A 27,783-nucleotide genomic window follows, 5' to 3' on the forward strand; every position below is an offset into this window, starting at 1 on the left:
CAAACTGACAAAAGAAAAACAGGAGAGGAAGCAAATAACCCAAAAAAGAAATGAGAGGGGTGATATTACAACAGACTCAACTGAAATTAAAAGAATCACATCAGATTATTACGAGAAATTGTGCTCTAACGAATTTGAAAGCCTAGAAGAAATGGATGAATTCCTAGACACTACCTACCTAAACTAACACAAACAGAGGTAACCCAGTAAACCCAGTGCCGTCGAGTCGATTCCGACTCATAGCGACTCTGTAGGACAGAGTAGAACTGCCCCATGGAGTTTCCAAGGAGCACCTGGACAACTAAATACACCCATAACAAAAGAAGAGATTGAAAAGGTAATCAAAAAACTCCCAACAAGAAAGAGCCCTGGTCCAGATGGCATCACTGCAGAGTTCCACCAAACTTTCAAAGAAGAGTTAACACCACTACTACTAAGGGTATTTCAGAGCACAGAAAAGGACAGAATACTACCAAATTCATTCTATGAAGCCACCACATCCCTGATACCAAAACCAGGTAAAGACACCACAAAAAAAGAAAATTATAGCCCTATATCCCTCATGAACATAGACGCAAAAGTCCTCAACAAAATTCTAGCCAATAGAGTTCAATGGCGTATCAAAAAAATAATTCACCATGACCAAGTGAGATTCATACCAGGTATGCAGGGATGGTTCAACATTAGAAAAACAATGGAATCCACCACATAAATAAAAGACAAGAATCACATGATTGTATCAATTGATGCAGAAAAGGCATTTGACAAAGTTCAACACCCATTCATGATAAAAACTCTCAGCAAAATAGGAATAGAAGGAAAATTCCTCAACATAATAAAGGGCATTTATGCAAAGCCAACAGCCAACATCACCCTAAATGGAGAGAGCCTGAAAGCATTCCCACTGAGATCGGGAACCAGACAAGGATGTCCTTTATCACCGCTGTTATTCAACATTGTGCTGGAAGTCCTAGCCAGAGCAATTAGGCTAGGTAAAGAAATAAAGGGCATCCAGATTGGCAAGGAAGAAATAAAAGTATCTCTGTTTGCAGATGACAAGGTCTTATACACAGAAAACCCTAAGGAATCCTCCAGAAAACTACTGAAACTAATAGAAGAGTTCAGCAGAGTATCGGGATACAAGATAAACATACAAAAATCAGTTGGATTCCTCTACACCAACAAAAAGAACATCGAAGAGGAAATCACCAAATCAGTGCCATTTACAGTAGCCCCCCAAGAAGATAAAATACTTAGGAATAAATCTTACCAGATATGTAAAAGACTTATACAAAGAAAACTACAGTACACTTCTGCAAGAAACCAAAAGAGACTTATGTAAGGATAGGAAGACTTAACATTATAAAAATGTCTATTCTACCAAAAGCGATCTATACATCTAATACAATTCTGATCCAAATCCCAAGGACATTCTTTAATAAGATGGAGAAACAAATCACTAACTTCATATGGAAGGGAAAGAGGCCCCACATAAATATGGCATTATTGAAAAAGAAGAACAAAGTGGGAGGCCTTACTTTACCTGATTTTAGAACCTATTATACTTCCACAGTAGTCAAAACAGCCTGGTACTGGTACAACAACAGATACATAGACCAATGGAACAGAATTGAAAATCCAGACATAAATCCATCCACATATGAGCAGTTGATATTTGACAAAGGCCCCAAAACAGTTAAGTGGGGAAAAGACAGTCTTTTTAACAAATGATGCTGGCATAACTGGTTAGCCAGCTGCAAAAAAATAAAACAAGACCCATACCTCACTCCATGCACAAAAACAAGCTCAAAATGTATCAAAGACCTAAATATAAAATCTAAAACAGTAAAGATCATGGATGAAAAAATGGGGACAACGTTAGGAGCCCTAATACATGGCATAAACAGCATAACCAAAAAAACCAAACCCAGTGCCATCGAGTTCATTCTGACTCATAGCAACCATATAGGACAGAGTAGAACTGCCCCATAGAGTTTCCAAGGAGCGCCTGGCGGATTTGAACTGCCGACCTTTTGGTTAGCAGCCATAGCACTTAACCACTACGTCACCAGGGTTTCCATAAACAGCATACGAAACATTAAGAATGCAGAAGAAAAACTAGATAACTGGGAGCTCCTAAAAATCAAACACCGATGCTCATCCAAAGACTTCACCAAAAGAGTAAAAAGACTACCTACAGACTGGAAAAAAGTTTTTAGCTGTGACATTTCCGATCAGCGTCTGATCTCTAAAATCTACTTGATACTGCAAAAACTCAACTACAAAAAGACAAATAACTCAATTAAAAAAATGGGCAAAAGATATGAATAGACACTTCACTAAAGAAGACATTCAGATAGCTAACAGATATATGAGGAAATGTTCACGGTCATTAGCCATTAGAGAAATGCAGATCTAAACTATAATAAGATTTCATCTCACTCCAACAAGGCTGGCGTTAATCCAAAAAACACAGAATAATACATGTTGGAGAGGCTGTGGAGAGACTGGAACATTTATACACTGCTGGTGGGAATGTAAAACGGTACAACTGCTTTGGAAATCAGTTTGGTGCTTCCTTAAAAAGCTAGAAATAAAACTACCATACGATCCATCAATCCCACTCCCAGGAATATATCCTAGAGAAAGAAGAGACCTTACACGAACAGATATATGCACACCCATGTTCACTGCAGCATTGTTTACAACAGCAAAAAGATGGAAGCAACCAAGGTGCCCATCAACGGATGAATGGATAAATAAATTATGGTATATTCACACAATGGAATACTACGCATCGATAAAGAACAGTGAGGGTGAGGCGGGGCCAAGATGGCGGACTAGGTGGACGCTACCGCGGATCCCTCTTGCAACAAAGACTTGGAAAAACAAGTGGATCGATCACATACATAACAATCTACGAACCCTGAACAACAAACACAGATTAAGAGACGGAGAACGAACAAATACGGGGAGGCAGCGATTGTTTTCAGAGCCTGGAGCCAGTGTACCAGTCAGGTGACCTTCGGCGCCCGATTTGGGGCAGAGCCCAGGGGGGCAGACGGCACAAACAAGGGGCCCAGCCCTGGCCCCGAACTCATTCCGGGAGGGGGCCCAGCCGGTTCGCGAGGGTGGCGTGGCGGCGCAGCCGGTGGGAGAAGTCCCCGGGAGGCAGTGACTGGTCTTGGAGCGGGGAGAGCGGCGTCCCACCCGGGGAGCCGTCCCACCGGGATTCTGGCGGGGCGCGGGCGCGGCATAAGCACGGGGAGCAGCTCCATCTCCCTGAACTGACCCTGGGCGGGGCCCAGCCGGTTCGCACGGGCGGCGTGGCGACGCAGCCGGTGGGAGAAGTCCCCAGGAGACAGTGACGGGTCTTGGAGCGGGGAGAGCAGCGTCCGACCCGGGGAACCGTCGCGCTGGAATTTTGACTGGGCGCAGGTAGGGCATAGGCGCGGCGAGCTGCTCCATCCCCCTGAACTAGCCCCGGGGAGGGCCCAACCGGTTTACACGGGTAGCGTGGCGACGCGGCCAGTGGGGGAGGTCCCCAGGGGGCAGCGACTGGTCTTGGAGCGCGCGGTCGTGGCGCAGGCGCGGGGAGCTGCTCCGCTCGCCTGAGCTGACCCCGGAGGGGGGAGCTCAGCTGATTTTCAGGGGCGGCGAGGCGATGCGGCTGCCGGGACGGGGAGTCCCCAGGAGGCAGCGACTGATTTTGGAGTCGGGAGTGCACTGTCCCAGTAGGGGAACCTTGACACTGGACGTGGGGCTGGCAGCGGAGGATCTGACCGTGACTCCAGCGGGCCAGACCCACGGGGGGCAATCTCCACACAGCCAGCACACATAGGCAACGCGCCCCACAGAAATCTCAGATACAATAGTCATTCCAAGCAAGACAAGCAACTCTGGCTATATTCTGAGGTGCTACTCTCCTATCTCTCTGATCCCTCCCCCACCCTTCCCAGGCGGCTTCATTAACATCCTAATAGCCTGAGCCAGAGGGAGAACTATTAGGGATCTGACTGCATTTTTTTTTAGCGGATTTTCTGGAAAAACTAGTTTCCCAGTGATGGCTCGGAGACAGCAGTCCATATCAAACCACATAAAGAAGCAGACCATGACAACTTCTCCAACCCCCCAAACAAAAGAATCAAAATCTTTACCAAATGAAGATACAATCCTGGAATTATCAGATACAGAATATAAAAAACTAATTTACAGAATGCTTCAAGACATCACAAATGAAATTAGGCTAACTGCAGAAAAAGCCAAGGAACACACCGATAAAACTGTTGAAGAACTCAAAAAGATTATTCAAGAACATAGCGGAAAAATTAATAAGTTGCAAGAATCCATAGAGAGACAGCATGTAGAAATCCAAAAGATTAACAATAAAATTACAGAATTAGACAATGCAATAGGAAGTCAGAGGAGCAGACTCGAGCAATTAGAATGCAGACTGGGACATCTGGAGGACCAGGGAATCAACACCAACATAAAAACATTAAGCTGGGAAAAAATCGGATAAAAGAATTAAAAAAAATGAAGAAACCCTAAGAATCATGTGGGACTCTATCGAGAAGGATAACTTGCGGGTGATTGGAGTCCCAGAACAGGGAGGGGGGACAGAAAACACAGAGAAAATAGTTGAAGAACTCCTGACACAAAACTTCCCTGACATCATGAAAGACGAAAGGATATCTATCCAAGATGCTCATCGAACCCCATTTAAGATTGATCCAAAAAGAAAAACACCAAGACATATTATCATCAAACTCGCCAAAGCCAAAGATAAACAGAAAATTTTAAAAGCAGCCAGGGAGAAAAGAAAGGTTTCCTTCAAGGGAGAATCAATAAGAATAAGTTCAGACTACTCAGCAGAAACCACGCAGGCAAGAAGGTAATGGGACGACATATACAGAGCACTGAAGGAGAAAAACTGCCAGCCAAGGATCATATATCCAGCAAAACTCTCTCTGAAATATGAAGGCGAAATTAAGATATTTACAGATAAACATAAGTTTAGAGAATTTGCAAAAACCAAACCAAAGCTACAAGAAATACTAAAGGATATTGTTTGGTCAGAAAACCAATAATATCAGATACCAGCACAATACAAGGTCACAAAACAGAACGTCCTAATATCAACTCAAATAGGGAAATCACAAAAACAAACAAATTAAGATTAATTAAAAAAAAAAAAAAAACACATAACAGGGAATCATGGAAGTCAATAGGTAAAAGATCACAATAATCAAAAAGAGGGACTAAATACAGGAGGCATTGAACTGCCTGATGGAGAGTGATACAAGGCGATATAGAACGATACAAGTTAGGTTTTTACTTAGAAAAATAGGGGTAAATAATAAGGTAACCACAAAAAGGTATAACAACTCCATAACTCAAGATAAAAGCCAAGAAAAACGTAACGACTCAACTAACATAAAGTCAAACACTATGAAAATGAGGATCTCACAATTTACCAAGAAGGTCTCAGCACAAAAAAGTATGTGGAAAAATGAAATTGCCAACAACACACATGAAAAGGCATCAAAATGACAGCACTAAAAACTTATTTATCTATAATTACCCTGAATGTAAATGGACTAAATGCACCAATAAAGAGACAGAGAGTCACGGACTGGATAAAGAAACACGATCCATCTATATGCTGCCTACAAGAGACACACCTTAGACTTAGAGACACAAACAAACTAAAACTCAAAGGATGGAAAAAAATATATCAAACAAGCAATAAGCAAAAAAGAAGAGGAGTAGCAATATTAATTTCTGACAAAATAGACTTTAGACTTAAATCTACCACAAAGGATAAAGAAGGACACTATATAATGATAAAAGGGACAATTGATCAGGAAGACATAACCATATTAAATATTTACGCACCCAATGACAGGGCTGCAAGATACATAAATCAAATTTTAACAGAATTGAAAAGTGAGATAGACACCTCCACAATTATAGTAGGAGACTTCAACACACCACTTTCGGAGAAGGACAGGACATCCAGTAAGAAGCTCAACAGAGACACGGAAGACCTACTTACAACAATCAACCAACTTGACCTCATTGACTTATACAGAACTCTCCACCCAACTGCTGCAAAGTATACCTTTTTTTCTAGCTCACATGGAACATTCTCTAGAATAGACCACACATTAGGTCATAAAACAAACCTTTGCAGAGTCCAAAACATCGAAATATTACAAAGCATCTTCTCAGACCACAAGGCAATAAAACCAGAAATCAATAACAGAAAAACTAGGGAAAAGAAATCAAATACTTGGAAACTGAACAATACCCTCCTGAAAAAAGACTGGGTTATAGAAGACATCAAGGAGGGAATAAGGAAATTCATAGAATGCAACGAGAATGAAAATACTTCCTATCAAAACCTCTGGGACACAGCAAAAGCAGTGCTCAGAGGCCAATTTATATCGATAAATGCACACATACAAAAAGAAGAAAGAGCCAAAAGCAGAGAACTGTCCCTACAACTTGAACAAATAGAAAGTGAGCAACAAAAGAACCCATCAGGCACCAGAAGAAAACAAATAATAAAAATTAGAGCTGAACTAAATGAATTAGAGAACAGAAAGACAATTGAAAGAATTAACAAAGCCAAAAGCTGGTTCTTTGAAAATATTAACAAAATTGATAAACCATTGGCTAGACTGACTAAAGAAATACAGGAAAGGAAACAAATAACCCGAATAAGAAACGAGAAGGACCACATCACAACAGAACCAAATGAAATTAAAAGAATCATTTCAGATTACTACGAAAAATTGTACTCCAACAAATTTGAAAACCTAGAAGAAATGGATGAATTCTTGGAAAAACACTACCTACCTAAACTAACACATTCAGAAGTAGAACAACTAAATAGACCCATAACAAAAAAAGAGATTGAAACGGTAATCAAAAAACTTCCAACAAAAAAAAAGCCCTGGCCTGGACGGCTTCACTGCAGGGTTCTACCAAACCTTCAGAGAAGACTTAATACCACTACTACTGAAGGTATTTCAAAGCATAGAAAATGACGGGATACTACCCAACTCATTCTACGAAGCCACCATCTCCCTGATACCAAAACCAGGTAAAGACATTGCAAAAAAAGAAAATTATAGACCTATATCCCTCATGAACATAGATGCAAAAATCCTCAACAAAATTCTAGCCAATAGAATCCAACAACACATCAAAAAAATAATTCACCATGATCAAGTGGGATTTATACCAGGTATGCAAGGCTGGTTTAATATCAGAAAAACCATTAATGTAATCCATCACATAAATAAAACAAAAGATAAAAACCACATGATCTTATGAATTGATGCAGAAAAGGCATTTGACAAAGTCCAACACCCATTTATGATAAAAACTCTCACCAAAATAGGAATTGAAGGAAAATTCCTCAACATAATAAAGGGCATCTATGCAAAGCCAACAGCCAACATCACTCTAAATGGAGAGAGCCTGAAAGCATTTCCCTTGAGAACGGGAACCAGACAAGGATGCCCTTTATCACCGCTCTTATTCAACATCATACTTGAAGTCCTAGCCAGGGCAATTAGGCTAGTCAAAGAAATAAAGGGCATCTGGATTGGCAAGGAGGAAGTAAAGTTATCACTATTTGCAGATGACATGATCTTATACACAGAAAACCCTAAGGAATCCTCCAGAAAACTACTGAAACTAATAGAAGAGTTTGGCAGAGTCTCAGGTTATAAAATAAACATACAAAAATCACTTGGATTCCTCTACATCAACAAAAAGAACACCGAAGAGGAAATAACCAAATCAATACCATTCACAGTAGCCCCCAAGAAGATAAAATACTTAGGAATAAATCTTACCAAGGATGTAAAAGACCTATACAAAGAAAACTACAAAGCTCTACTACTAGAAATTTAAAAGGACATACTTAAGTGGAAAAACATACCTTGCTCATGGATAGGAAGTCTTAACATAGTAAAAATGTCTATTCTACCAAAAGCCATCTATACATATAACGCACTTCTGATCCAAATTCCAATGTCATATTGTAAGGGGATAGAGAAACAAATCACCAATTTCATATGGAAGGGAAAGAAGCCCCGGATAAGCAAAGCATTACTGAAAAAGAAGAAGAAAGTGGGAGGTCTCACTCTACCTGATTTCAGAACCTATTATACAGCCACAGTAGTCAAAACAGCCTGGTACTGGTACAACAACAGGCACATAGACCAATGGAACAGAATTGAGAACCCAGGTATAAATCCATCCACGTATGAGCAGCTGATATTTGACAAAGGACCAGTGTCAGTTAATTGGGGAAAAGATAGTCTTTTTAACAAATGGTGCTGGCATAACTGGATATCCATTTGCAAAAGAATGAAACAGGTCTCATACCTCACACCATGCACAAAAACTAACTCCAAGTGGATCAAAGACCTAAACATAAAGACTAAAACGATAAAGATCATGGAGGAAAAAATAGGGACAACCCTAGGAGCCCTAATACAAGGCATAAACAGAAAACAAAACATTACCAAAAATGAAGAGAAACCCGATAACTGGGAGCTCCTAAAATCAAACACCTATGCTCATCTAAAGACTTCACCAAAAGAGTAAAAAGACCACCTACAGACTGGGAAAGAATTTTCAGCTATGACATCTCCGACCAGCGCCTGATCTCTAAAATCTACATGATTCTGTCAAAACTCAACCACAAAAAGACAAACAACCCAATCAAGAAGTGGGCAAAGGATATGAACACACATTTCACTAAAGAAGATATTCAGGCAGCCAACAGATACATGAGAAAATGCTCTCGATCATTAGCCATTAGAAAAATGCAAATTAAAACTACGATGAGATTCCATCTCACACCAACAAGGCTGGCATTAATCCAAAAAACACAAAATAATAAATGTTGGAGAGGCTGCGGAGAGATTGGAACTCTCATACACTGCTGGTGGGCATGTAAAATGGTACAACCACTTTGGAAATCTATCTGGCATTATCTTAAACAGTTAGAAGTAGAACTACCATACAACCCAGAAATCCCACTCCTCGGAATATACCCTAGAGAAACAAGAGCCTTCACACAAACAGATATATGCACACCCATGTTTATTGCAGCTCTGCTTACAATAGCAAAAAGCTGGAAGCAACCAAGGTGTCCGTCAACGGATGAATGGTTAAATAAATTGTGGTATATTCACACAATGGAATACTACGCATCGATAAAGAACAGTGACGAATCTCTGAAACATTTCATAACATGGAGGAACCTGGAAGGCATTATGCTGAGCAAAATTAGTCAGAGGCAAAAGGACAAATATTGTATAAGACCACTATTATAAGATCTCGAGAAATAGTAAAAACTGAGAAGAACACATACTTTTGTGGTTACGAAGGGGGGAGGGAGGGAGGGAGGGAGAGGGTTTTTTATTGATTAATCAGTAGATAAGAACTGCTTTGGGTGAAGGGAAAGACAACACTCAATACATGGAAGGTCAGCTCAATTGGACTGGACCAAAAGCAAAGAAGTTTCTGGGATAAAATGAATGCTTCAAAGGTCAGCAGAGCAGGGGCTGGGGTCTGGGGAACATGGTTTGAGGGGACTTCTAAGTCAATTGGCAAAATAATTCTAGTATGAAAACATTCTGCATCCCACTTTGAAATGTGGCGTCTGGGGTCTTAAATGCTAACAAGCGGCCATCTAAGATGCATCAGTTCGTCTCAACCCACCTGGAGCAAAGGAAAATGAAGAACACCAAGGTCACATGACAACTAAGAGCCCAAGAGACAGAAAGGGCCACATGAACCAGAGACCTACATCATCCTGAGACCAGAAGAACTAGATGGTGCCCGGCCACAATCGATGACTGCCCTGACAGGGAGCACAGCAGAGGACCCCTGAGGGAGCAGGAGATCAGTGGGACGCAGACCCCAAATTCGCATAAAAAGACCATACTTAATGGTCTGACCGAGACTAGAGGAATCCCAGCAGCCATGCTCCCCAGACCTTCTGTTGGCACAGGACAGGAACCATCCCCGAAGACAACTCATCAGACATGAAAGGGACTGGACAGTGGGCGGGAGAGAGATGCTGATGAAGAGTGAGCTATTTGTATCAGGTGGACACTTGAGATTGTGTTGGCATCTCCTGTCTGGAGGGGGGATGGGAGGATAGAGAGAGAGGGAAGCTGGCAAAATTGTCACGAAAGGAGAGACTGAAAGGGCTGACTCAATAGGGGAAGAGCAAGTGGGAGTACGGAGTAAGATGTATGTAAACTTATATGTGACAGACTGATTGGATTTGTAAACGTTCACTTGAAACTTAATAAAAGTTAATTAAAAAAAAAAAAGTCAGAGGTTTGAACCCACCAGCTGCTCTGCAGGAGATTAAAAAAAAAAGTTTTTGTCGAGTAGATGCCAACTCATGGTGATGCCATGTGTGTCAGAGTAGAGCTGTGCTCCGTAAGGTTTTCAATGGCTGATTTTTTTTTTTAGAAGTAGAGCACAAGGCCTTTCTTCCACACCTAGGTTAGTATTTGATTAAATAACCATAGTCTAGCTAAGCTGACACATAAAACCAACCATCACAGCAAGTGAATCAGTGAAATTATTACACAAATAGCCTTGAATATGCTTTCATTTACTTTTTTAAATCATGAAAAATATAATTCAAAATAATCTCTTTGATTTTGAGAAGTTATTCACAAAATATTTACATTAATCTCTTGATTCCAGATGATAGAAACCTTGTTTCAGCTGATTAAGCAAAAACAAAAATTTATTGTAATTAAAAAATGAGGGGATAAAGTGACTTCTGGAATGGCCTGATCCAGGTGTTCAAATGGTATCGGTCAGCTATTTCCATGTTTCAGCTCTGCTTTCCTATGCCAGCTTCGTTCTCAGGCAAGCTCTCCCCAAGTGGTGGCAAAGATGGCTTCCTGAAGCTCCAGACTTACATTCCATGAGCTTAACCACAATGTGGAAGAGAATGCTTCTACTCAAATCACCCAAAAGAGTCTAGAAAAGACTGACTGTAGATAGACTGACTTGCATATGAGCCTGGGTCTGGGTCACATGCCCTTTTCTGTAGCTGGAATGGGGTCAGACCCATCTATGTTGTATGGACTGAGAGTGGTTGACTAGAGGAAAGTTGGTGTTACCAGAAGGAGGAATGGATGCTGGGCAGGCAAGAGAAATAGGAATCCACTCACAATAGACCATAACAAGAAAAAGATCCCAGCACAGTGGCTGATCCCTTCCTGTGTGGCCAGCTGGATACTAGTGGATTTCTCTGCTCTTGAAAAAATGACCAGTCCTGCTTGATGCCTTCCACTTCACCTAATCCCTCCACCAATTCATCTCTTAAGCCCCCATTCAGTTGTCTTGATGTTTTACTATTCTGACTTCACCTCTTCACTGGGAATGAATTCCTCATCTTCTCTTCAGCTGGGGTACCTATCGTCACTTGGGTCTTTCTTTCTTTTCCTTCTCTAGGTGAGATTTTAGGGTGCCCTCCTCTTTTTTTTTTTTTTTTACATTCTTCCTCTTTTTAGGTGACTGTCTAGTTTACCAAGCATGATGTCCTTCTCCCAGGACTGGTCCCTCCTGATAACATGTCCGAAGCACATGAGACGAAGTCTCGCCATTTAAAGAACTCGTAGAAGTCAGTAACACGAAAGTAACTCACTTTTTTTAATGGACAAAATATTTAAACAGACACTTCACAAACGAAAATATACAAGTGGCCAGTAAGGACATGAAAAAATGCTCAACATCAATATTCATCAGAGAAATACAAATTAAAACTCCAGTGGCATACCACAACCCATTCAGTAGAAGGCTAAAATTTAAGAGTAACGAATACCAAGTGTTGGAAGGGATATGCAGCAACCGGAACTCTCATGCGGTGCTGGTCAGAATAGTAAATGGTACAGCCACTTTGGAAAACTGGCAGTTTCTTTAAAAGTTTTTTTTTTAATTTACCATACAACCCAGCCAATATATATCTAGGTATGTGCCAAGAAAATTGAAAATATTTATTCACACAAAGACTGAAACAGAAATGTTCATAACAGCTTTATTCACAATAACCAAAAACCGAAGGAAAAAAAAAAAACCCAAATGTCCATCAACAGGTGAATGGATAAGTAAAATATGGAATATCATAAAGTAGAATACTATTCAGCAATAGAAAAGATGTTAAGAGAACATATAATTGGGTCCAGGAGGTCACAGAGGGCTTTCTTAAGGATGTTAGTGGATATCTGAAAGAAGACTAGGAATTAACTGTGGAGGCTGGAGTGGGTAATGAAAAATAAAGAGCGTTTCAAGCAGAGCCTGGTCCAAAGGCCCTGCGGCAGAAGGAAACGTGGCTGATTCACAGGGATGAAAGATGGTCTTGCTTAGAGATCAAAGAGGGAGGACAATGATATGAGCCGAGACCAGAACCTGGCAAGAGCAAGGCCAGGCAGGACCTTATAGGCCTTGTTAAGGACTTTTATATTTATCCTAAAAGCAATGAAAAATTCCTGAAAGAGTCTTAAACAAGAGGATGACAAAATTGATTAACATTTTAAAAATGATCCTTCTAACTGCACTATGGAGTCCCCGGGTGGTACATACAGTTAACTTGCTCGCCGCTAACGGAAAGGTTGGAGGCTCAAATCCACTCAGAGGTGCCTTAAAAGAAAGGTCTGGCACTATACTTTTGAAAAATGAGCCACTGAAAACCCTAAGAGGCACAGTTCTTCTGACACACGCTGAGTCGCCGGGAGTCGGAGTCAGCTTGACAGCAACCGGTTAACTACGGATGGAGAATTGTCGCCGAGTGCGAGGCTGGTCACGGCTTCTGCCAAAACCCGGGTAAGAGATGATGTGGTTCGCGCTGAGACGGGAAGGGGGATAAGAAGCAAGATGGGTGAATTCAGTGAGTATTTGGGAGTATATGAGATTGCATACTTGGAATAAGAAAGAAAAAAAAAAAAAAGGAAGAAGATGGTTGTTAAAATTGACTCTAAGATTTTGGCTCAGAGGATGGGGTGGGAAGAGACTTTATTCACCAAGCCAGGGGATACTGGAAGAAGGCCAAATTTGCTGGGGAAGATCTGAGGTCAGCTCTGGATGCATTGAGTCTGGGATGCCTGGGAGACATCCAAATAGTAATGTGTAGGCACTTGGACATATGGACACATGTGGAGCTCCCAGGCATCCAGGATGGAGACACAGAATTGGGCGTTACAAAGACAGTGGCTGAAGCTGTAGAAATGGATGCAATAGACTAAGGGGAGAGCATAGGATGCGGACAGGAAAGAACCGAGTCTTATTATTGTTAGTTGCCATCGAGTTGATTCCAACTCATGGCAACCCCATGTATGCAGAGTGGAACTTCTCCATAGGGTTTTCAAGGCTGTGATCCTTCAGAAGCAGATCACCACACCTGTCTTCCAAGGTGCTTCTGGGTGGGTTTGAACTCCCAACCTTTCAGCTGGTAGTCAGGCGCTTAACCGTTTGTGCCACCCAGGGACTCCAGAATCAAGGCTTCAGGAACTCCGAAATCTGAAGGATGGCTAGGGGAAGGTAAGCCAGTGAGGGAAATTAAGAAGTGACCAAATTAAAGGGAGGGAAAGCAGGGGAGGATAACATATCAGAATTCAGGAAAAGAGTGTTTCAAGAAGAAGAGTGTAGAAATTATGTTGAACGCTAACAAATTTTTTTTCGAAGTGCACTGAATTTATCAGCAAAGAAGTCACTGTTAACCTTAGGAAGAGCTGGACTTTAGGAAGAGTAGATCCTATGAAAAAACGAGGATGGAAGCCAGATTGTAGAGGACCGAGGAGTGACTGAGAAACAAAGAAGTGGAGACAGTATTTTTTTTTTTTTTTTTTAGATAATGGATTCAACTTCCTATTATAACAAGCTGGGTTATAGTTATGATGAGAGAAATCCAAACTTGGATGAGATTGTGAAAGATAACACTTATGTCAAAACTTACCCCTTTGAATTCAGACAGAGAAGTTGTGTTTCTTTCTCCTGTGACATAAGTGAGCATCGAGAATCACCAGTTCAAAAGTCGCCTTTATTATTTCACCTCCATAACAAGGAAAGCCATGAACACAGGAGAGGGCTTTAGCTGGAGTGTCTTCAATGCAGGTGACACACTACAGTGACAGAAGAAAGGCATGAAACGGGGAGCGGGGGAGAACGCACAGGGATAAAGCAGTTCTACTCCTCAACACCTGTTTCCTAGTAAGTTTCCATTTGGTAATTAAGTTCAGACTTTCATGGCTATTTATAAAAAGTCATAAAAGCAAAGTGGCAACAAATAAACTTGGTAGAAAGCAACAGAGAAGGGTCTCTTCCTTCATTTCCCTTTTATCTGGAAAATGTGTATGTGTGCTGGGGGAAGGAGGTGAATGGAGAAATACAACTCTTTGGCTCTAGGAGAGAGTAAAACTGAAGAGAAAGGAAAGCTAAATATCTAGATACCTGGACCCGAGGCTTCTGGGTCATAAAAATAATGGAGGTGTGAATGAATGAGCAAACAAAACAAACCAGAAGGAGTAGATATGGCCTAAGATAAGAAAAGAAAAGAATGGAGATTCTGTGATCAGTCATCAAGCCACAAAAGGCAAAACAGAGACCCCTTCCCTGGGTCAGGATGTAAACATCTTCAGACTATTCCTCAAGCATTTGTTTCAAAAGGACTTTGAGGAGCTTCTGGGGTTATGGTGCCTAACCTGTTCATTCATACATCAGGCAGGGGGAACTAGTGGGAAAAGAACAAGCGTGGTTCAGAGGTGAGGCCCAGTGCATAGCGAGAGAAAAGATATGGGGGAAAGGAATGGAGCCTGAGCAACCACTCCATACAAAGAATCACACAGGCACATCCAAACCCACTGCTCTTGAGTTGATTCCGACTCATAATGACCCTATAGGGCAGAGTAGAACTGCCCCATAGGGTTTCCAAGGAGCAGCTGGTGGATTCGAACTGCCAACCTTTTGGTTAGCAGCCATAGCTCTTAACCACTGTGCCACCAGGGCTCCGCACAGGGACATCAGGCCTCCTGAATTCCCGGCACTTTCCCAAGTAAAATGGCATGTCAGTACCCTGAGTCTCTAAATATTTTACTAAGTGGCTCAACCTCTATGAAGGTGTCCAACAAGCAGGGGCCACTTATGGGCATCTATTAGGTGCTGTGCACTGGCCTTTTTGTTTTACATGTACTAGCTCATTTAATCTTCACAGAAATCCTGGTATGCATGTGAAAGCTGGACAATGAATAAGGAAGACTGAAGAAGAATTGACGCCTTTGAATGGCGGTGTTGGCAAAGAATATTGAATATACCATGAACTACCAAAAGAACAAATGAATCTGTCTTGGAGGAAGTACAGCCAAAATGTTCCTTAGAAGTGAGGATGACAAGACTACGTCTCACGTACTTTGGACATATTATCAGGAAGGGACAGTCCTTGGAGAAGGACATCATGCTTGGTAAAGGAGGGGGTCAGTGAAAAAAGAGGAAGACCTTCAAGGAGATGGATTGACAGTGGCTGCAACAATGGGCTCAAGCATAACAATGTGAGGATAGCGCAAGAACGGGCAATGTTTTGTTCTGTTGTACATAGGGTTGCTATGAATCGGAGCCGACTAGACAGCGCCTAACAACAACACTTGACTGACAAGAAAACTGAAGTTCATAAAATCTGCCCCACGGTCATACAGCACATCAATGAAGGTTCTGGGGTTTGAACACATGTCTGCAAGACTCCAAATCCCATGCTATTTCCACCATAGCATTATGCAGCCTGGGAGAAACTAATCTGTTTCCACTGAGAGGGCAGGGGGTAGAGTTGGGGGGTCGATGACAGGACACCATGTGAAGGACTGAAGATTGAAGAATGTCAATTCTTGCCTGAGAATGGGTAGGATTACAGAAGAAACCACCTAGAAAAGAGAAGACACTCTGACTTGGGAAATGGAAAAATGCCTGGGATAAAAAATTCAGAAGTTAGGGACAGAAAATCTGAGTTTGGAAGTCAGCGTGAGAATATCTAGAGGCAGAATGAAGAGACTGGGTCCCCTTGCTTTGGCGTTGAGAGGAGACAGTGCTCAATACTGACTTTCCTCTCTCTGGTCGTGTGACTTGTGTTGATATAAAAGCTTTCTGTCAGCCAGGTTCCCTACAATTCTTTCCTCTGTGAAATGGGTAGCAGTGGCTAAAACTCTGTTCTTCTTTCTCAGAAGCATACAGACTGGCCCTCAAGGCTAAGCCCAAGAAGCCACCTGCTGGGAGCAAAGACAAGGCAAGGCAGCTAGCTTAGTGCTTGTTCTCTGGGAAGTGAGGTTGGGATCAGAATCACAGGGGATGGTTTTGGGGGGCTGGAGGAAGTCTGTCAGAAATGGAAATGTAAAGATCATACCCAGAGATAGGAGCCAGTGTGGTGGCAGAGAAACATGGATGGGCATTCAAAACTGGAGAGAGGATGGAGGGGCAAACTGAGTCCCCCTAGTAAGAAGAGAAATTCTTCAGTTTAGAGTCAAAACAACAGTCTCAGGTCCCAGATACTGCCATGGGCTTCTCTGATATTTCTCTAATGTGCTTTGGGGAAGGGCCCAAAAGGATAGCGCTGGCTTAAACTTCCTCCCTGCCACTCCTTTCTTAAGCTTCACTTGCTTGCCTTTTTCAGTAGAATCCCAGAGTCTGGTGTTGGACAAGGGTGGAAAAGGTGGAGGAGAGCCTGTGTTCTGCAAAAAGGGAGGAGAAGGAGGTAGGGAGAAGGGGTAGGGGTGCTGGGCACCTGATTCCTGCGAGTGAGGCAGGGTCCTGAAGACAGGCAGCTCTGGGTCTCCCATGCCCAGATTCTTATAGTCCTGGTTGAATGAGAGAGGCCTCCTACAGCTATCTCCTCGGTGCCACGTGGCTTGCCTTTCACTCCAGCAGGTCTGTGACTGAGAAAGGGACTTGGTGAAGTTGGAAACTGATACCAGTAACTTCCTGTGTCTGTGAGGGCAGGAGGAGAAAGGTTGGGGAAACTGGAGGGGGAATTCCCTTGGGAAGCCAGGGCTTGATCTCCCCCAGAGACACGTGATGGCAAATGTAATAACTACTGCTTAATATCCCGCCCAAGGCAAAGTCAATAATTGCTTTGGGCAGCTCGGGCAGGTGGCGTGAGCAAGCAGTGGAGGCAGCAAAAAGCCTTGGCCTGGGAAAGGGATACTGCTGGGGGGGATGCGTGGATCCTGAACGACGCTGTGACAGGGGCCTCCTGACCTTGGCTTTTCAATCCTCCAGGACGGACATGTCAGAATTTCGCAACTCCTTGATCCTCACAGCCTACATCATCATCTTCCTCACTGGTCTCCCCGCCAACCTCCTGGCGCTGCGGGCCTTCGTGGGGCGGGTCCGCCAGCCCCACCCTGCCCCCGTCCACATCCTCCTGCTCAGCCTGACGCTGGCAGACCTGCTGCTGCTGCTGCTGCTGCCCTTCAAGATCATTGAGGCCGCTCAGGGCCTCCAGTGGCATCTGCCTGTGGTGCTCTGCGCCCTCACAGGCTTCGGCTTCTACAGCAGCATCTACTGCAGCACATGGCTCCTTGCAGGCATCAGCATCGAGCGCTACCTGGGAGTGGCTTTTCCGGTGCAGTACAAGCTCTCCCGCCGGCCGCTGTATGGAGTGATTGCTGCTCTGGTCGCCTGGATCATGTCCTTTGGTCATGGCACCATTGTGATCGTCGTTCAGTACTTGAACTCGACCCCACAGGCCACGAATGAGAGCATGTTTGTCTGCTATGAGAATTTCTCCAAAGAGCAACAGGACGTGGTGCTTCCCGTGCGGCTGGAGCTGTGCCTCGTCCTCTTCTTCGTCCCCATGGTGGTGACCATCTTCTGCTACTGGCGCTTTGTGTGGCTCATGCTCACCCAGCCCCATGTGGGGACCCAGAGGCGGCGCCGAGCTGTGGGGCTGGCTGTTGTGACGCTTCTCAACTTCCTGGTGTGCTTTGGGCCTTATAACGTCTCTCACCTGGTGGGGTTTCACACTGGAAAAAGCCCAGCATGGCGAATGGAAGCCGTGGTATTCAGTTCACTCAACGCCTCTCTAGACCCCTTGCTTTTCTATTTCTCCTCCTCAGCGGTGCGCAGGACCTTCAGCAAAGGACTGCAGGTGCTGCGGGACCAGGGCTCGTCCCTGCTGGGCTGCAGGTGCAGACAGACAGACGAGGTGACCCATGGGGACAGATGCGTGAACCACGCAGAGGGAATGCCAAGTTGTGACTTCGTCAAAGGCTAGTGGCTCCCCTGGGCCTTCAGAGGCACTCTGAGGTCTTGGTTATGTATGGATTGGGTAGGCTGGGAGAGGGGAGCATGGGGGTTCTTGTTCCAGATTTAGGAACCCTTAGACCCCACCCATTCCTGGGACTTTGTTGTAAGAAGGGCCCAGCTTTGTGAAAACCTCTCTCACCAACTTGGTATCCTCCTCAAAGGAGCATGGCTCAATGACAAAAGAAGACATGCTTAGGCGTAAAAGCACTATCAGACTAGGGCTTTGGAGGCAATGTAGCGAGTTCGAATTCTGCTCTTACGAGGCAGTTGGCAATAAAGCACAGAGTCCTAAAGCAATCTTAGAAACAACACCTAGACACTAGTCTAGATGTTGATGCCGGAAAGAAGCCAATGGGAAGGAGATGGGAAAGAAATACTAAATGAAGCCAAAGAAGACTCCGAAAGGTCAGAGAAAAGTGTTCTAGAAGGGAAGGCCAGGGGCTTGGACCTCTAACGGACTGGGCTTGCAGTGTATCAATTTGACTGCTGCTTTGTATGCGTGCTCCAGTCATTGATGTATGTATTCTACCTCTCTCATTTAACCGGGAGCTGCCTGAGGTCTGGGCTTGTTCTCTTCCTCCATGGCACCCCACACTGGCCAGGGCATGTTCTGGCACCCATCAGTCAGAAGTTGACACTGACCAGCACAGGCAAAGACAATGAAGGGTGCCACGGCAGATTGAAAATAAAGACGATAAAACTCTGAAGCAAGTGTCCATAATTCTCACAGCATTTCTGGGATCAGGGGGAGGGCAAAAATGGGACAGAGAGCCCGGACTCAGCAGCACTCAGCAGCCAAGGCGGGAGGTGATATGTTTGAGACCATGGAAGCGTTTTAAGATGAAGAGGCAATGAGAATAAAGTAAGTGAGGGCACTGATGAATACAGGTTGAACTTGGAAAGAGAATATGGGGCAAGTCCCAACTCAAAGTTATCAGTCTATCACAGGGGCTAAAAGTATGTTGCCCTCCTCGGAAACCTGCCGAGTTCCCCTATCATCTACCAAACTAAGTCAAAATTCTTCTTCCCAGGAGCTCATATCATCTCACTGCCTGCTTTGTGTCCTGTCTTCCTTCCCAATTCTACCTGCCTACCTCATTCTCTCTCCATTTGAGTTTACTGACTCTCCAGCCCCTGGCCTGTGGTTTGCCACTCAGGCTACACATCATAACAGGTGGAAGTGTGAACGTTTTCAGACAGCCACCTCAGAACCTCTGCAGGGTGGGGCCCCAGCCGGCAAGCTTTATAAAAGCTTCCCAGGTGATTGTGACGGGCAGCTGGGTTCAGAAATCACTGCCTCTGTTCAGGGGCCAATCTGTCTAAGAAATTATTCTTCAGAGAGACCTTTCTTGCTCATGCTTGCTCCCCTCACTTCAAGAGCCCCCATATGCTGATCTCTTGCTTCTTCTCTTACAAAACTCTACTCAATATTCACTTTCTCCAGAAAGACTTCTCTTCTTACTCCCTCCCAAATGAGACCTCATTTTATCTACTTTCTTTCCTCAAAAGAACACTGGACTGGTGCCACAAGAGATGCTGCTTTGGTACTGGCTGCATGGCCTTGAGCAAGTCACAATTTCTAGTCTTTATTTCCCAATCATAATAATGAGGATAATTAAAGAAATGTAAAAAACTTAAATATAAAACCAGAACCCATTGCGGTCAAGTTGATTCCGACTCATAGCGACCCTGTAGGACAGAGTAGAACTGCCTTTGGATTAGCAGCCATATCACTTAACGACTATGTCACCAGGGCTCCCAAAGAGAATTATAGTAAGTAAAAATCTAAAATTATGGAATTAATTAATTAGGTAGCCAACTATTTAGGTGTGGAAGACCTGGTATGACAGTAATGGCTGAGAAAAAAACCTGCGTTCAGCTGACTGTACACTAACTATGAGTCCATGATGTATTACGGCTTCCAAAAAAGCTAATTTGATTTTGGATCCATTAAAAGAAATGGTGTCAAAATAAATTGATGATAATCCTACTCCACTTAGGTCTAGTCAGAAGCATGTTCAGTACTGAGTAACACATTTTTAAGGTCACTAACTCAGGGAATCGAACCCAGAAAAAATTAGACAAAACGTTTTGGAGACTTAAAACCGAATAATAGCAATAGTAGTGATGATAAAGCATATTAAATGCCAAGGTCAATTAGAGAGAGGGAATTTGAATCCAGGGCTTCCTGAGTTCAAAAACGCCGTCTAGTTGATTCTGACTCATAGCAACCCTACTGGACAGAGCAGAACTGCCCCCACAGCATTTCCAACGAGCAGCTTGGTGGATTCAAGCTGCTGACCTTTTGGTTAGCAGCCAAGCTCTCAACCACTGTGCCACCAGGGCTCCATTCCTGACTTCAAGTGCCTGCTTTTTTCAGTGACACATGAGAAGCAAGCAGGGAATGCTGGATGGTGGCTGTGACGAGATAAGGTCCATTTTATGGAAGATGCTTTCTATGCAGTCCCACAGGGAAGAGCAAGGTTCACAGGAGAAATAAGCAGGGAGACAAACTTCAAACAGTTACCCCTTGCCATCGAGTCGATTCCAACTCATAGTGACCCTATACGACAGAGTAGAACTTCCCCACAGGGTTTCCAAGGAGTGCTGGTGGATTCGAACTGCCAGTCTTTGGTTAGCAGCCGTAGCTCTTAACCACTGCACCACCAGGTTCAAGCAGTCAGGGCTCTCTAAAATGGAACTGTCTGCCTCTATTGGGGTTGTCACTCCCCAATCTCCAGCAATGTTCAAGCAGAAAATTAAAAAAAAACCCATCCTAGAACATCGTGGAAACGCATACATCTGATGAGGGCTGACCCAGTGACCAAATCCGTTCCAACTCTGAGATTCTCAGATTCTTTAAGGACATGGACGATCTTGCCAATCAAGAAAGTACAAAAGGAAGAAGTCATTTTGCTTTTCAAGGTATTATAAGAAAATCACTGGACCTGGTCTGAGACTTTCAAGGTGAAGCTTTAGCTACTCGTTTACAAGTGTCTGACTCTCATCAAGTCACTTGATGGATCAGTCCCTTCCTTCACTGGTAAACTAGTAATTCATTTGTTCAACAAATATGTATGGATAGCTTACTATAGGCCACTTTTCTAGGGGCTGGAGATACATAGTGTATGGAAGATATAGTACCTGACCTCTTGGGGCTTCCATTCTAGTAGGGAAAAATAATAAACAAGTAAATGAATATAAAAACAAGGTAATTTCAAAACATAGCAACTAGTTTTACAAAGGAAATAAAATAGGTTTATGGGAGAAAGTATAATGAGAGGTGGAAGAGGTTGAGAATATTCCCAAGTCAGTGATGTTCAGCTGAAACCTGAATATTGAAAAGGAGTTGCCATAACAAGTCCATGAGAAGAGCATTCTGGAAACAGAAGGAGAAACCCTTAGCATCTCAACGCCAGAGAGAAGCTCAGTGTAGGGCTCGAACAATGGTCTGTAAACTAGCCTGAGTAGTGCAGTGGTTAAGTATTTGGCTGCTAACCAAAAGGTCGGCAGTTTGAATCCACCAGCTACTCCTTGGAAACCCTATGGGGCAGCTCTACTCTGTCCTGTAGGGTCACTATGAGTTGGAATCGACTCAACGGCAACAGGTTTTTTGTTTTTGTTTTTCCGGAGGGTTTGTTGGCCCACAGACTGCTGCCCACTCCCTTTCCAGTTTAAGGATCAATAGGTCTGCAGTGGGGCCCAACTGTTAGTATTTCTAACAAGTTTCCAAGTGGTGCTGATGCTGCTGACTCAAGGACCACACTTTGAGAACCACTGGGCTGGAATACTACAAACTAGGGAAAGTGATGGAAGGAGGTCAGTAGGGACCAGGTCAGGCAAAGTCCTTTAGGCCACGGAAAGTTTGGATTTATTCTAACAGCCTTTGCAAGTCATTTGAGGGTTTTGAGCTAGAGAGTGGCATGATCTGATAGTCTTTTAAGATGATCACTCTGGCAGCTGTGCCTACCACAGAAGGGAGATGGTTGTTAGAACTGAGGAGATTATGTGCATGACAGAGTTAAGAAACCATAGAGTACTATGCAAACATACAGGGTTTTCATTAGGCTAGTAGTTCCCTGAAAGTGCGAGCTGTTTCCTCCTTTATTAAAATCAGTGGTCCAAGGACCAGATAGCCAGGAGGAAGCCTTACAAGTTATCATGCATCTACAAACAAATCTGTCTTGGAATAAGTACAGGCTGAATGCTCCTTAGAGGCAAGGATGGCGAGACTTCATCTCACATACCTTGGACACTTCATCTCACATACCTTGGACCAGTCCCTGGAGAAGGACATCATACTCGGTAGAGCAGGAGGTCAGCAAGAAAGAGGAAGGCCCTCAACAAGATGGATTGACACAGTGGCTGCAACAATGGGCTCAAGCATAGCAACGATTGTGAGGGTGACGTGGGACCTGATGGTGTTTCATTCTGTTGTACATAGGGTCACTATGAGTCGAAACCAACTAGACAGCACCTAACAGCAACAACTTGGTAAACGGATGTCCGAGTGGTGTGCTGGAGAATGTCTAAAAAACAGCTGCTACTTGTGGCTGGGATGGGGAAAGTGGGAGCAGGAAAGGCCCTGATCTGTAGCACTAGTCAATTTCTGTGGTATACATACTCCCTTCACAGCCAATTTCTACCAATGGGAAGGCACCAAACATGGGGTTGGCAAGAGATGCTACTAATCAGCTCTGACAAGGCAGCCCGAGCCAGTACTAGCACATCACTGGATACACCTCACAGCACACTATATGTTCAAGTGGCACACAGATCACATCCTACTTAAGAAAACTTTATCTTTCCCTGGCTTCATATGATACAGGGCTCCCACACGGGGCTTTTGACACGATAAATGCTAGTTAAACATGGTTGGCTGGGCCTGATCCAAGAGGATCTTGGTGGCTGGTTAGATTGCTGGGCTCCTCTGAATGAATCCTGTCCTGAAGCAGGATAACAGATGGGTAAACAGAAATATTAGTGCCTGGTTAATGAGTAACACAGACAGCAGCCTAAAGCTGCTAACAGGAAGCAGAGGTGGAGGGAGTAGGCTCTGCCTGACCTGGGGGCCCAACCGGCAGGAAAGGGGGACCTGGCACTGACTATTTCACTTCCCCTTTCTGGAGAAGGTGGCGTTAAGCCCCTTCATCAGAAATCCTCTGACCACACAGCCGGAGCTCATGTATTGTGTGGCTTTGTGGTGTTACGCTCCTTCATCAGAAATCCTCTGACCACACAGCCAGAGCTCACATACAGTGTGGCTTTGTGGTGTTACGCTCCTTCATCAGAAATCCTCTGACCACACAGCCAGAGCTCACATGTAGTGTGGCTTTGTGGTAATTACTGTGGTCGTGAATGCAGGGCTGGGGGTCAAGAGAGCCTGGAAGAAAATGCACAACCAGGATTCCAACTCCCCTCCCTAAATTCCCCGGCCTCTTATTTCCAGGTCTCTGTTAGTTCTCTTTTTTACCTTTTTCTCACTCTCTCTACTTCCTGTGGTTACATACTTTTGCTCATTTATTTTTCTTTTCATTATTTTTCCTCTAGTCACAGGAAATTAGGACATTTCTCATGTCTAAATTGCACATTCAAATGGGAAATGAAGTCAAAGATCTCTCAGATAGCAGAAGCAATGGTCCAGTAACCCACTTGGCAAACTTTCGAATGTCTAGTAAAGTGGAAGTTGTGGGGTCAAGTGGTGGGGGTGGGGAGCCAACTCTGCAAATGCAGGTCACCATCAGCTGTCCACCAGCAGTTTACCCAGGGAAGGACTATCTGCAGTTCACTTATAATCTCAGGCTCCCTCTCCCCAGACACTGTCCTCCGCCATCTGTCAGCCTGAGCTACGATCAGCTTCAAGGAAACCATATTAGGAAGGTAAATACACTGCTCCCGAATCTAGATGTTTTAAATAAAAAGCCCACATGTGTGTACAGCAGCCTAGAGTTTCTAAAGTGCCATAGCAAACATTATGTCATTTGACTTTCCACAGATATAAGCATTCATTCATCTACAAACATTTACTGAGGCCTTTTTACCATACAAGTCCCTGGAGCCCTGGTGGCAAAGTGCTAAAGAGTTCAGCTACTAACTAAAAGATCAGCAGTTCAAATCCACCAGCTGCTCCTTGGAAACCCTATAGGGCAGTTCTACTCTGTCCCATAGGGTCGCTATGAGTTTGAACTGACTCACCGGCACCTGGCAACAACAACACACAGGTCCCTGGGTGGCACGAATGGTTCGTGCTCAACTGCTAACCTAATGGTTGGTGGTTAGAACCCACCCAGTGATTCAACACAAAACAGGCCTGGAGGTCTGCTTCCGTTAAGATTACAGCCAAGAAAACCCTATGGAGCAGGTCTACTCCGTAATACATGGGGTCGCCATGAGTCAGAATCAACTCAACGGCAACCAACAACAACTGTGTGTCAAGCCCTAGGTGTTGAAGACACAGTGAACGAGAAGGACAGACGCCTCTGCACCTCACATTCCAGTGGGACGTGCAGACGGGCAGATCTAATAAACAAGACACTCTGAGGTCGTACCAAGTGCTGTAAGACAGTAAAACAGAGTCGGGGGATAGGGAGTGGCTACTTTTGAAAGAGTGGCTTGGGGCATCCTCTCTAAGGTAACATCTGAGCTGCGACTGAAGGAATCACATATGCTACGGACTGGAAGAAGCATGTTCCCGGCAAAGGGTTCGAGGTAAGGGCAAAGCTTGAACAAACTGAGTTTGTGCAAGGAACAGAAAGAAGGCCAGAGTAGCTGGGGCTTAGGGCCAACAGAAGGAGTGGCCAGTCTGTGGTGGATCCCAAATATGGTAAGAAGCACAACCGGTATTTTTCCCTATTTAACAAGAAAGCTGAGGCTCAGAGATGCGAAGTGACACATCAAGAGTCCTCTTCAAGGTGGTCCCTGACCTCTGGGTCAGGGTTTCAGACTCACTTTCAAAACAAGACATTCTCACCTCTCTCTTACCTCGTTGAGGAAGAGAAAGGAGGGCAGGAAATGTGATTCATGAGGTGTGCAGCTGCTTGGTATACAAAGTTGGTGTGGGAGGTGGTGACTGACCACCGAGGTTCTGAGAAAAGGAAGGAAACAGCAGTGGAACAAGACACCCATGCGCTGAGATTAGAGACCTGCCAGGAAAGATTGGGGAGAGGCAGGATGCCTGGTTTCTGAGAAAGAAATGGAAGGCTGAGGAGGTGACCAAGAGCCATCTATGTTGGCCCAGTCTCCACTGGCCTGGAACAGAAATGGAGATGTGAGGACAGAATTGTGGGGCTTGGGGTAATCTCAGAAAGCCTCCAGTCCAATGATTCTCCACCCTGGCTGCACCTCAGACTCACCTGGGGAGCTTCTAAAAATGTCAGTGCTTGGGCCTTGTATTTTCTCACAGTCCTGCAGGTGCTCGTGAAGCACCGTATCTACCCCGATTCTCCACTGGACCAGCACTGAGGGGTCTCCAGGGAGGCAGGTGGGGGTACCAAGTCTAAATCCTGGCTCAGCACCCTGCAATGCAAGCCCTCCGTACTCTAGTTTTCTCACTGAAAAAATGAGGATGACGGCACCTACATCATCAGGTTATTATGAGGATTAAATGAGTTTAACTTCGTCCATAGAAATACTTAGAACAGTATCTATCACCCTGTACATGCTAACCAAGCATTGTTCAATGGATATGTTCTTAAAATGTAATTCGATCGCCCTGTACCAACAACTTGCTAAGCTCATTCTTGCCCCAAAACCCCAGGGTTTTTTTTTTTGTTGTTGTTTTTTTTAATGTAGAAAACGAAGCAAATGAAAAAATAAGGCTGCAGGGGGCGGGAAGGGGAAGAGCTGTGCAGGACAGTGAAGGGAGTCCTGGTTTACTACAGAGCTTCACAGTGAACAACATTTACATAGATAGTCCCGGTAACGTAAACACTGAATATTGCTCTACCACAATTAGGATGCAAGTCTACCAGGAAGATGCAGAGCTGAAGAGGTCCTGTGTGTTGTATCCATCAGGAGAGGCGGAAAGAGCGAAATCCTCATTTACCATAGGGGAAAGTTATCAGATAAAATTTTATATTGAAAAATGGAGAAGTATCGTAAAATAAGCAAGATCCTTAAAGACATAGAGGTACACATATTTAGCTGAAAAGAGGTGAAAGTAGCTGCCCTTTACCCCCGAAAAAAGCCATTGCCATTGAGTTGATTTTGACTCATAGTGACCCTCTAGGACAGAGTAGAACTGCCCCATAGGGTTTCCAAGAAGCAGCTGGTGGATTCAAACTGCCAACCTTTCGGTTAGCAGCTGAGCTCTTAACCACCGCACCAGGAGAAGTAAATGACCATGGTGGTGGGAGAGGGTGAGGGATGCTATTTTTCCTTGCAAACAATTTGACCCTTTAAATTATGTGCATATATAACTTTTATAACAATAATAAGTAAGACAAAATAACTAATATCAGATAGTGATAAGTCAAAATGAAGCCAGTAACTAAGAGTAATGTCAATGACAGTATCAGAGGGAGGCGACTCTTAGTTGGGATGAAAGACCTCTTAGCAAATGAAATCTGAGTTGCAGGCAGAAAGGTGTGGATCAGCTATGTGAAAATTTGAGGAAAGAGGGGTCCAGAAACAAGGAACAATCAAGAGCAAAGGTCCTGGAGCAAGAATGAGCTTAGCAAGTTGTTGGTACAAAAAGGAAGCATGAAGTGAGCGAGGAAACAAGCAAGAGGGAGAGGGAATGAAGGCCAAGGTCTTGCTGGCCTTGGGGAGGGATTGAGATCTTATTCTGAGGGTTACAGAAGCCTTTGGAGGCTTTAAGCAGGGCAACCAAATTACATTTTAAGAGCATTTCTATTGAACAATGCTTTGTTAGCACGTACAGGGTGATAGATACCGTTCTAAGTACTTCTGTGGATGAGGTTAAACTCGTTTAATCCTCATAATAACCTGATAATGTAGGTGCTGTCATCTTCATTTTTTTTCAGTGAGAAAACTAGAGCACAGACAGGTTGCATTGCAGGGTGCTGGCTCAGAATTCAGACCCAGCACCCCCGCCTACCTCCCTGGAGACCTGTCAGTGCTAGTCCAGTGGAGAATTGGGGTAGATACGGTGCTTCACGAGCACCTGCAGAACTTTTAAAAAAATAAAATGCCCAAGCACTGACATTTTTAGAAGCTCCCCAGGTGAGTCTGAGGTGCAGCCAGGGTGGAGAATCATTGGACTGGAGGCTTTCGGAGATTACCCCAAGCTCCACAATTCTGTCCTCACACTTCCATTTCTGTTCCAGGCCAGTGGAGACTGGGCCAACATGGATGGCTCTTGGTCTGTAGGATCAGTTGCAATGTCTCCACTTCATTTCTTATCTTAGTTATTTACTATCTTCTCTCTCTTTTTTTTTTTTCCTTGCCTGTCTAGCTAAAGGTTTAATTATTTTGTTGATC

The 27,783-nt window shown here is 44.0% G+C and overlaps 1 protein-coding gene across 1 annotated transcript; it reads left to right on the forward strand.

The window, feature by feature from the left end:
• The first annotated feature begins 17,320 nt into the window (after positions 1-17,320).
• LOC126085723 (free fatty acid receptor 2-like) lies at positions 17,321-18,342 on the forward strand. The gene has a single exon (XM_049901352.1). The coding sequence runs from the start codon at positions 17,321-17,323 to the stop codon at positions 18,308-18,310; it is 990 nt and encodes a 329-aa protein (XP_049757309.1). The 3' UTR covers positions 18,311-18,342.
• The last annotated feature ends 9,441 nt before the right edge of the window (positions 18,343-27,783 follow it).

The sequence above is a fragment of the Elephas maximus genome, chromosome 11, assembly GCF_024166365.1.
Source record: "Elephas maximus indicus isolate mEleMax1 chromosome 11, mEleMax1 primary haplotype, whole genome shotgun sequence".
NCBI lineage: Eukaryota > Metazoa > Chordata > Mammalia > Proboscidea > Elephantidae > Elephas > Elephas maximus.